Below are 12,159 nucleotides of genomic sequence, written 5' to 3' on the forward strand. Positions count from 1 at the left end.
TTCTAAGGGAGCACTTTGGGTCGACAACTCTAAGGCTTCTGATTAAGATCAATACATATTGGTACGGCCATACGATATTAAAACTCACTATACAAAGTTCATACAACCTGGATTATACTTGAGGATTGAATGTTACATTTACATAATTGCATATATTTTGCAGATTTAGGCATTTTAAAAAGATGCTGTTTTTTGTTTTGTTTTTAGTTATGCATCACATAAAAAGCAGTGTCACCATGTGCGGAAGAAAAAAAAAATAGTACAAAGTCATATCTGAAAATACACAAACTTCTTTAAAACTTTTAACCGTTCTCATTTCTCCTGATTTAATTCGACATCAGCGACACCAAAACCGTCCTAAATTCACCTTTGCAGTTCAATACTGGATGAACAGGAAGTAGTTCACATAGAAATTCCATCAAGCAACGCCACAAAACATTAAAAAAAAAAAAGAAAAGAAAAAGAGTCACATTACCACCGATAGAAAAGTTTTGGCTTTATGCAGCCTCTGCTGTTCAAACTGTCAGAGCACAAAATACCGAACACAACCCATTAATTCCTAAGGAGGAAAGAAAAAAAACCCCTACAAATTCTGTGCAACAACAATAAAAACTGTGCATCTGTCTATGCATGTGAGGAATTAATAGATTGCCTCCTTTTGCTGTCTTGTGTACAAAAAAAGTGCAGAGAAAAGCCTCCTTTCCATTCCCACATATTGGAAGAAAAAAAAAGAAAAACGATCTGAATGTTAAATATGAGCCTAAAGAATCTATTAAAAACTTAACGGAATAGGAAATGAATTTAAAAAGAAAAATTAAACCAAAACAAAACTTTGCAGAGTTCATGTCCCAAAGAAAGGCCACAGTCAACCTTTGAGACATCTAAATATGAATGTTTGTCATTTCTGATTTGCTCTTATTCAACCTGAAACGGGGACGCTGAGCCTACCTGGAGCATCGTTTAAATTTCACACATTGTACAAAGCAGAATTTAAGGCATTAACGACAAGCATCATCGAAGCTATCTATACAAAAAATACAGCTATCTACAGAAACGCACAACCTGTGATTTCTCCGTGATTTTTTTGTGTGCTTTACATTTTGAAACTCTTCAAACTACCAACAGATTTCAAACACTGTAAAGGAGGACATTTAGTGCAATTACTTACAGCAACAGACAATCAGTGATGTGGATCATTAGACATCTTTATTTGAGTGGATACTTCCCAAAGCAGAGGGGGAAAAGAAAGGAAAAGTCACAGGTGGCACTGCTCGCACCATTTAAATGTCGTCAATTGAATCCTGACCTAAAACACACAGCTGAATTAGCAATCGCGCCATGGTAATGTGTGGCATTGCAGGACAATAAACATCGATGAGAATCACTGAGCATAAAATACAAAGTGGTAAAGCAAAACACTGCTTAGATTCCTATTAGAAGAGTAATTTAAAGCAAAAATCAGCGTAGAACGACTGCATCCGCCGACCTGCCCTGCTGCTTCAGAGAGCTGTACTTAAGACAATGAAGGGTACAATACTGAGGTTACTGCATAGAGAAGACTACGTGAAATGTTTTCAGGTATTGTGTATATTGCTTACAGAATGAAAAACTATCAGATGATCAGATATAAAAAAAAAAAAGGTCTGGGTTCACATGTTTGCTAGTTTGACTAACCTGTCCATATCAAGTTTGACAGAGTTATTAGTTAAAATCTTTCCTCCTGTCCACACTGGCTGTAAAAAGATTCATTCAGGCCTACACTGACACTTAAGTGGGATTTGAGGGCAGCAGGCAAAACAGAGACATCCAGACTCGGCTCTCGCTGGCCAGCTCTTCTGGAAGGACAGTAAGGGATTTCCAAGTAGGACACACCTGGACCTTCCAAGAATGCAGGAGACATCTTGACCACATGTCCGAACAACCTGCTACTTTTCAGTGTGGATGAGTAGCAGCTCTACTCTGTGCCCTTTCTAAAAAACCAAACTCCTCACCCTGTCTCTAAAGGCTGAGCCCCAGCACTCTTTAGAAGAAGCTCATCTCTACTATGCGCATCCACAGTCTCACTCTTTCGGTCATTTTCCACAACTTGAGGTCTTCAGGAGTCTGGCTGTCACAAATCACAATGTGTATCTCCAACAAGCGTGATATGCGGGTGTTAGGATAACCATGATATTTTTTTTTTTAAAAGAAAGAAAAGAAATACTGACATGTTATTAATACACACTTGATAATATCAAATAACTGTCTAACAGTTATAGTTACAGGTTTTGTTTTCCACATCCCTACAATTGTTAATACTTTTCGGAAAGAAACTGCACACAAAATAAACTAAATTATTTTTATAGATATGGCACGACTGTTACATTTAAACTTCTAAAAGTCATTTTAATGTGCGACTTTGCCATATGACTCCTGAAGCCCAATATTACTATTACACAAAACTGCATTGAAAGACCGCTGTAGCTTTGAATCTTTATACAAGCAAGAATGGATAGAAGGAATAAGTAATACGTGTGCGTGAGAGAAAGAAAAATGTGAACCCATCCTTTAAAACTGCTCAGGCTCAATCTCATGACCCCTTCTATCTGCTGATAGACGTTCAGTGAGTCACGAGGATATAAGGGAAACACACAACAGTGTCTGGACCTCACAAACAAACTAGTCCATAACAGCACAGACACTTCAGCCAGACATGACAATAACAACCACACAACTGATGCTGCTGTCTGAACACGTCGAATTTAAAAGATACATGAAATATTCCTAAGTAACTTGCCAAAGGTAAGTCCAGATATCTATGGCAAAAAAAGTACTTTTTGATGGGAATGTCTGAATGAGGAATGTCGTCTGATTACGATTTAATGTATGGTCTAATTGCACTTATTTTCAATTACACCCTTTTTGGATTTTTTTTTTCTCCTGTAAGAAAGACAAAGGAAGAAACTGCAGCATTTATGTCGGCTAATTTGTAAACAGATTTAGAAACGCAAGTCAGTTTTTTTTTTCCTCTCGCCACAAACCCCCAACAACGATACTTCAAACCTATTCCCTTCATTAAAAAAATAAACTACTGTACTGTGATTCCTATTTAAAGGTCAGTATGAAATAAATGTGACATCTGCTATGTGCAACACAAGAAAATCTTAGGAACCACTGGAAAAAGGACACCCTAGTATCAATGCAAAACGTACACTTTAAAGGTAAAAAAAAAGAAGTCGATGATGATCGTGATTTCATTAGAGCCGGGCATCTCTTGGATGTGCACTTCAGTAAATCCATAAAAAAAATTAAAAAATATCAGCGAAGTGAGAAATCCAGGTTCGGACAATGACTTCTTGAGAAAATTCCCAAAGGCTTTGTTTGTGCAGGATTGCTAAATTAACGAAAATGAGCACTAAAAAGAGTGCATCGCCTTTAAGAGTCACGGGATGAGAGGGTGAGATCTCACACTGCACATTTATCGAGATTTACCACACCCCACAAGAGATTCCTGGGAGAGGGCAATACGGATCGGTAAAGCCACATAGCATAAAAATAACTATTGCTTTAATCTGGTTACTGAGCAAGTCAAGTTTAGAACATCACGGCCCCACTCATATACAGAAAAAACTACTACACCCTCCAACTCCGGGCTGTAGGTGGCAGTGCAGCCAGCGAAGTATAAAGGGAAACACCTTGCTGGCTCATTCCCACAGGTGGCTTTAGTGATGACCAGTCGGTGCCTCCTCCTTAATTACAAAGTTCACAAGAGAAAACTAAATTCCCCAGTCTGGTTGTGAAAGCTCTGAGGTAAACTGAGGAGAGGAGGCCATGACTTTGGAAGGGAAATTAAATCATTTAACTAATGTAAAAGGTCGTGCAACAACTTCCTATGAGCAAGGACTTGGTGAAGCCTGACAGAACCCAGCTGAGGGGCGTGGCCATCTGTCTCGACCAGTTTGGGTGATGAGGAAGTGAAGAGAGAAGTAAAATGATTCCCTACATGGGGAAAAGTTAATAGTGGAATGCGTGACATCGCTTATTATTTCTGTAAATCTACGTTGGGGCCATCAACCTAAATCTGAGAGTATGATGGTGAATGGCTTTTGGAGAAGGAGAAATTGATTGCTGAACAAACAAGCTGATTGATTTATCACTATTTCAGTGTAAGACAAGTGGGACATGCCACACCTGGCCTGAGACGAGATCTTTGCAGAAACGAGAGAGGGGAGAGAGCATCTCTGCTGACAGCAGAGGTTTAAGACTCCTGCAGGAGAAGCATAATGTAACATACACTGACAGCATCAACAGTGCCAACATCACCACAGGAGCTGCTGATGTCCGCAACTCTATTTTTTGGGGGGGGGGGAAATGCTTTTGATGGAAATAGGATCTTAGCAGTAAAGCAGATTAAAGATCCCTGGCGGTGATCTTTTTAATAGATCACGACCTGCAGAGTTGGTAGCTTCACTGTGATACACATACATTATTTTTCTGTAGTCTGTGTTCTTCTGAAGAGACGGTCTGGTCAAAAAGGAAGCTAGAGTGTTTTGAATGCAATGGAAACCTCCAAGTATGGTTAAGAGGAAGTGGAGACGGAGGAGGGAGGGAGGAAGAGAAATGCAGTGTGTAAGGACTCTATGGTAGGCATTTCTTCAGCTACATACTTTCTACTCCGCTTTTCATGTCCCCCCCATGTCCCATGAACTCAGCTGGCTGGAGACCAATAGGTCTGCATCCTTTGGCTGAGTGGCATTCGAACAAAATCAGAACTTCTCACCAGACAGACAAAGATCTGGTCGGTTTTTTTGTATATTTTAGGTGTGCAAAATCTCAAACATTCTGAGGATACATTCACACTCTTTGTTTTCTTCTTTCTCTCCTTGTCAGACTCATTCTTACTTGTGGCAGTCTCATCTATAGTTGCTACCAAATGTGATGCTACTTCCCTGCATTAGAGCGCCCCTCAATGGACAGTTTGACCTCCTGTGGGATGAAAGAAGGCCTTGTGTGGCTGGAGCTGATTATCTGAGGGCGTGGCCCTTCGTCTCCCTTCATACTGTATCTTCGGAGGCCAGGCGAGGACCAGCGCCTCTGTGAGGCACCTAGTGCAGCCTGCATTGCTCCCATCCCTGCCTCTGCAAAAGCAGAGGCTTCTGTGTGCAAGTGGTAACTGCTCTGGCTCCTTGGATGCTCTCCTGAGGTCCTACTTGGTCTGATGGGCGACTCAGTGCGCCCTACAGCCCCCAGCTGTGTGGCTTCCTCTTTATCGGCCAAATCTTTCTCTCCATCCTTCTGTCGTTCTCTGTGAATGCGGTCCAATCTGAAATGAGATGGCGGCCGTGACTGCTGAGGGGCTGGAGGCCCCATTAGCTGGTGACCAGGTCCTGATGTAGCATTGGCTTTGCCTATAGTCCTGGACAGGTTCTGTTGTTGTTGTTGCGTTTGTGAATGATGGTGCTGTGGTTGCTTCTGTTGTTGTGGAGGAAGCGGCGGCTGCTGCTGCAGGGTGATGGACACACACATGTCACCAACTTGTAGATGATGGCAGGCCAAACCGTAGAGCTGGGCCGTGCGTTCGGGGCTGCAAGATGACCATCCCTGGCCAAAGACAAAGAAGGGGTGCTCCGGGGGCACATCGATGGTCACTTTGCTCTGCTGCTCCCCCACAGTAAAATGAAGTGACACCAGACCGGGTCTCTGCTGGCTGCCGCGGATGTCCATCACCAAGCTGGAGTCGATTTTAAGCCCTCCGCTTACTTCGGCGCTACGCACAAAATCCTGAGTCTGCAGGTCCTCCACACGCTTCAGCTCCCCAGTAGCCAGCTGAATAATTGCCCCCTTCATGAAGTGCGACGGGTTGCAAGGAGCCGGTGCGGGAGCAAGGCTTGAAGTTAAGGCCTGAGTCACATCTGCTGTAGGCTGGACTGGAGGCTGCGGGAGAGGCTGCTGCTGAGCTGTGATTGGCTCCACCCTTTCGGAGAGGCACACTCTGGCTGAAGAATCAGAGGCTTTAAAGCTTGGGCTAGGGGAGGCCATGGTGGTAGAGGCATGGCTGGCTGAGGCATCATTAGCCTGTCCCGGGTAGTGTTGCTGTGGTTGCTGATGCGGATGACACTCCAAGGGAATAAGTACCGGTTGCCCATTGGCAAACATGACAGCGTGGCCCGGCTGTCCTGCTTGCTGCTGGAGGGCGGTGACTCTGTGATCACTGTAACTCGCCGTCTGCGCCGCATACGCAGTTCGGCTGGAAATTACACCTGGACTCTCTCCGTGGACATCTCTGGCTCTGTGGCCACCCTGAGAGAGGTTCAAGGGAGCAAAGGAGACCTCTTTCCGTGCTCCGATACCACTTTGGTTAGAGGAAACCAAACGACCAACCACCTGCTGCACCTGAGAGTTGAATAAATACATGAGTAGTTATTTGAACAACTTTTAATTTCACAGAACAATTTAAAAATGGCTTTTGTTATGCTGCCTCACAGCAGCCTGAAGAAACCAAAAAAATAAAATAAAATATGAGTGGCTTTTAATTATCGAGTTCCTCAATCTTCAACTCCAACAAGAGATTTCAGGCCAGACAAATTATTTTTTTTAACTGACCTCAGAAAAGACAGAAATCATAGAGCTTCCTCTGACTTCTTTTACAGAAAGGCTGTAAAATGGTTTGATCTGCATGGACATCATTTCTAGACCCTTCTTCAAAAGTATTCTCTATTGGTCGTGCTCTGCTTGCCATGTTCAAAGGTATGATTTTCCTTGCATCAGGTGACACAAAACTTAAGCTGTAACTAAATGGCCTGTATTTATATAGCGCTTTACTAGTCCCTAAGGACCCCAAAGCGCTTTACATATCCAGTCATCCACCCATTCACACACACATTCACACACTGGTGATGGCAAGCTACATTGTAGCCACAGCCACCCTGGGGCACACTGACAGAGGCGAGGCTGCCGGACACTGGCGCCACCGGGCCCTCCGACCACCACCACGTGAAACAATGTCACACACTGTCTTATATAACTCCTGGCTCTTCTTATTTAACTGTTAACTTTGGTTTATTCTTTGTGCCTTAACTTGTAAAGAGGCATTAAATCACCATTTCACTGTTAGAGGGTACGTTAGAAAGCCATAAGTGTGTCTCACCTCCAGGTCACTGTCCGGAGTGCTGCGCTGACCAGGAGAACTTCTCTCTTCCAGTCTTCGGTTCTGCAGGACTTTGTCTTGGCTGTGCTCCTGTGATGCTGAGCTGGATGCAACCTGTGGTAGACGTGCATTTCTGGCAGTGTAGACCAAGTCTGGTACAACCTCTCTGGCTCCCTGCTCTTTGTCCCCTCCATTCACCTCCAATTCATTCTCTTGCTGGGAACTGTGGCAGTCTCTGACGGCAGTGGCACCCCTTGCTCCCTGAGGGTGGCAGAAGACGGGCATCCCTCGGGAGCTAAGCTCTGCTGCAGGCAGGACTCCAACAGTACCAAGGTGCTGCTGGGCAGCTTGCTCTGAGGGCAGCATCAGTGGGACACCACTGGAAGCTGCAACTTTGGCAAAGGTATGAGCAGCCACCTGGGCCTGAGGAGGTGGAGAAACAACACCTTCTTGTATGACAGATGGGTAGGGAACAAGGTGGGACACAGCATGGGGCTGCGGGATGGTCCCTGAGGGAGAGATTAATGATCCTGGGACAAACCCAGGGGGGAGCGCGTAAGGTACTGCTGCATAAGGGGAACTGACAAACTGGAGAGAAGAATGAGGGATCTGTGCATAACCAAGAGGGGGATAGGGAATGCCAGGATGATGCTGCAGGAGGGGAGAGTGTACAGTATAGGCTGGAGAAATGTGGCTTAACACTGGGTGTAGACTGGTAGGTGAGTAGGTAGCAGATGGAAGGGCCACTTTGTAGAGCATACTGTACTGGTCAACGGGCACTGCTGGTATGCTGTCAGAATTATCCACTCCATAATGAAGCCCTGGCTGAGCTCGCAGCCACTCTCCAGAGGGGGTCCCTCCCTGAGTTTCACTGCTGGCTCCGCAATTCTGGATGGAAACAACTTCCTCTTCTGCAATACCACCAGCAGCACTGCCAGCTCCGCTGTTAGCCCCTCCGACTGGAACCCCACCTCCCACTGTCCCTCCAGCTCCACTGCTGCTGTTACTTATTGGGAGATCCCTTTTCTTAGGAGGCAGGCACTCCTGATTACGCTCCTGAGCTGGTTTCATTGCTATCCTCAGACAAAGCCAGTAGCTTTATTGTACTGCACAGGAACTGAAACTTGCAAGCCAGTCAGCCCGCACAGGAACCAGTTCTGAAATCACCTGGTTCACCTCATCTACCAAACCACCTGAAAAGAAAAATACAATAAAATAAGACACATAATACTGTCTCATTGCATCAGTACTTAAAACTTTGATTTGTAGGCTTTATGGTCGGCCACAAGTTGTGTTAGTTTACCCTCAACCACAGAAAGAAAGCACTAAAGCAAACCTCTTATGGTTTCCTTTTTTTTGGTCATTCATATATACTGCTAAAGTCACGATGCACATATTAAACACAACCAGGTTAGGGTATTTGCTGTGGCAATGGCAATTTTATTTATATAGCACATTTATTATATGCAAACTCAATGTGCTTAACACAGAAGACAAAAAATAAATAAATAAAATCCCAGTATAGGTTTGCAATGCATTCAGGAAGTGAAAACGGCAAAATATAATAAAACAATGTGTGAATAAAAAGTTTTTGAGCCTGTTTTTGAATGTATGCATAATTGTACTTGATCTCAGGTCAGCAGGCAGCTTGTTCCAAAGAACAGGACCAGTGTGAGCACAAGCAAAAAAAAATCTCAGGCTCAAAACTCTTGATTTCAAACAGATTTTTCTGATGTTATCTCTGTTTGACAAGTTCAGTTAGCATAACTTTGAATTATTCAAAGTTCCTGTAGTAGAATCGTAAAAGAAAATATGGAGCTAGAAATTGGCAAAAATGAGTCTACTTTGAAAGGTACAGCTATGCTGATCTAAGAACAGAATTTTGTTAATCATCTCTGATCATATCTAACTGTAGAAGAAAAAATAAATCATTTGACTGGGAAAACAAACCCTTAAGCTGCTTGATATACACATTAACAGTACATACATAGTACTAATACATGAATACTCATTACTGTTTATTACACACAGACAGCTGTATATAAAACTATAAACATCTTACAACTGACAAAATGTAATTTACTGCCCCATTTTAAAAAACGTAGCATTTTTTTTATATTAACTACTTTTTACAGTCACATTACAATACAATAACACCACTGCAATTAAGTGCAATACATCCAATTCACATACTCCCTGCCCCCCTCCAGTAAACATTCAGCTGTTCCATGTCTACTTGAGCAGTTTTAAAGTTGGAAATATAACTGTTGCAATGCATATCAGCTTGTTTACTATACAAATACAACCAGCTCCTAAAAGGCACATTTGCTAATTTAGCACACATTTAATTTGAAAAAGCTTATATTAAAAAATAAATAAATAAATCAAAGTCCAGAATCCAGACTTCTTTCAGCACAACTATACGGGAAACAATGTGAATTTTCATCTAGAAACATCTATTCAACTAATGCTGTAATAAGTCAAGAGTTTTCTTCCTGTTATCGCTACACTCCAGGGAAATCTGTTTACCGTTAGCTGACTTAGCTAAAGTTAGCTAGCTACTAGAAATCCTACTTTTAAGGAGAAAGAAGTGACAGTGTGACACTTCGCAGTGCAACACCAAGCGTAGCCGACGAGTTTAAATTGTAGCTAATGTTATACGAGGCCACTCGCCTATCGCTATAATTTATCACTGTGCATCAGCCCAGAGGTTCAGGCTAGTTAGCCCCACGGCTAAAGCTAAATGAACTGACTCCAGCCCTGCTCGACTCACATCAGCTCATAACTACGATGGCAGCGCGCGGGGAGCCTCTAATAAACGCCCGTGCTTCGTCTCGACCTGCACACATACCTCCAAATGTCATCGCGAACAGGAGTTTCTTTATTAAAAAGTTGATATTCGGAGGGGACAATTGAAGTAATCAAGGCTCAGGAGTCAAGCCCATTTCGAAGGCCAGCAGAGGCGCTCAACAATGACGTCACTACGTTTACTCCCTTAGATTAGGCGTGCACTACTACCAGCAGAACGAAATTTTTATCCTACTTGCACATGAAAAATATAATATGACTTTTAATGCTTTGCGAACAGATACTCACAATTGCTTTTCTGGCAGATTTTTTTTCCCCAGTTTTTTCAAAATAACAGCAACAACACATCAAAGCCAAAAAACATGGCGTTCATTCACTTTATTGCACATATAGATATTAGTATCAGTTATTGTCATTTCAAATTGTTTGCTATTGCTTTGTTTTGATCAGTGTCTGCCTTAGCTTTAGTTTTTACAGTGATATGACTGAAATTATATTATCATGGGTACAATCTGAGAGGGTCAAAATAGGTATGGCATACAAAACACTATTTTATCTCCAGTCATATAGACATCCCAATCTCAGTAAACATGTGAATCAATACCAGCCATTTTTCACAGATGTGATCAAATTGAGAAAAACTAAATATATTTCCTGCATGTTGGTGTGTCTTATTTCAGTCATTTATATAAATACATAATCTTTAGTCTAGTTTTGGGGATTTTCAGTTTTTTTCATACCCACTTACTATTTAATTTGGGTGTTGTGAACTCTAATAACCTCGTTCTAAATTAATTAAATGTACAATACGAAGTGTCACACAGCAGGGGGAGCTGAAGACATGGACCAAATAGAATTTACAATTGGGTAGTAACTTCCTATATTCTGCAGCATCAGAAACCCTCCATTAATTTTAGTCCTTTTTATAGCCTATGCATATTAATAGTTATATACTTATGCTTCATACGTTTGTTTTGGTACCTTTAATCATTTGATGCAGTAAAGTAGCCGTTTCATTTCACCAAACAGTAGCAGTACATAATCCTGTTGTCCTGAAATGACGATCTGCAGTTTTTTTTGTGCATCATCTCCTCTGCAGATGCTGATTTGACTAAAAAAAAAAAAAATGAACAAAGGCTTTGCTTTTACATGAGAAGAGCAAATTCTCTGAACTGACATGCAGCGAACACGTAGTTTCTCAAAACCAGGAAGTGTTGCCTGGTTGATAATCCACCTTTGAGTTAAACAAAAGGCATGTGACTGTAGAGTAAAAATATGCAGGTGTGTCCACAGTAGCTGGAAACATCTGAAAGGTGCCAGCCCCAGTACAAGGTCTTTACAGACTCTAAGAAGAAACATGTTTTTCAGACATTTCTCCAAAGGTAAAGCTCACACGCAAGCGGTGATATTTCCAGTTCCCTTACATTGCACACGGCTGACTTACTGTGGCATCTGTCAGTGAGATGATACAGTGGAGCGGAACTCTTGTTGATGCTGGTAGTTATACCTGTGTTTTTACTTCTATGAACTGAAAGAATGTAGGCTCTATAAAGGTAAGCAAATTTGTTTTTGAAAAAAGAAGAAACTTTGTAACACACTAGCCTAAGCTCATTTTAGGAGTTAGTGTAATGTTTCAACACTCAGCCGACAGCCTGTAACAATGAAATCAGTAATAACAGTGCTACTTCAGGGCCCCTTTGATCCTGCACATCAAAACTGACAACAATGACTTTTTTGCTTGTTATCCTGCAAATTTTTAGATTTCTTAGTAGTCAATGAGGGCATCTCATCAGATCCATCAGTTATCCATTGTTTTGGTTTTTTAGTGTGGTTGACTGACGTCCGTCTAAAAGCAATTCTCATTACTCTGCAATCATCTAAAAGGTTCCAAGGCATGCATTTGGGATTTGTTTTCCAAGCTTTATCCAAGTTAATTTTTATCTAAAGGAGACCGTTGAAGTTAAGGCTCAGAATCATCAGTCAAACCGACTATTCTCCAGGTTCTACTTCTATCAGCAAGTTTGGTTTTGCAGATATTCTCTAAGAAATTCCATGATGATTATATAAGTCCAATGACTACCTCCTACCACAACTCCGGGTCCAGACAACAACATTACTGATCAAAAATCCCATCTGAGAAGAGTTCTTGAGCTGCTTAACAGCAGGATTAGTGACACTAAACTAACCACTGCTGCACCTCACCTGTTGTGATCAGCACTTTTATC

General features: G+C 42.1%; 1 protein-coding gene across 1 annotated transcript; it reads right to left on the reverse strand.

The window, feature by feature from the left end:
- atxn1l (ataxin 1-like) lies at positions 1 to 10,095 on the reverse strand. The gene is made up of 3 exons (XM_003442357.5): positions 9,978 to 10,095; positions 7,127 to 8,319; positions 1 to 6,372 (listed from the first exon to the last, which is right to left on the reverse strand). The coding sequence occupies exons 2-3, from the start codon at positions 8,195 to 8,197 to the stop codon at positions 4,921 to 4,923; spliced, it is 2,523 nt and encodes an 840-aa protein (XP_003442405.1). The 5' UTR covers positions 8,198 to 8,319; positions 9,978 to 10,095; the 3' UTR covers positions 1 to 4,920.
- Between the last annotated feature and the right edge of the window lie 2,064 nt (positions 10,096 to 12,159).

This window comes from Oreochromis niloticus, linkage group LG1 (assembly GCF_001858045.2).
Source record: "Oreochromis niloticus isolate F11D_XX linkage group LG1, O_niloticus_UMD_NMBU, whole genome shotgun sequence".
NCBI classification, from domain to species: domain Eukaryota; kingdom Metazoa; phylum Chordata; class Actinopteri; order Cichliformes; family Cichlidae; genus Oreochromis; species Oreochromis niloticus.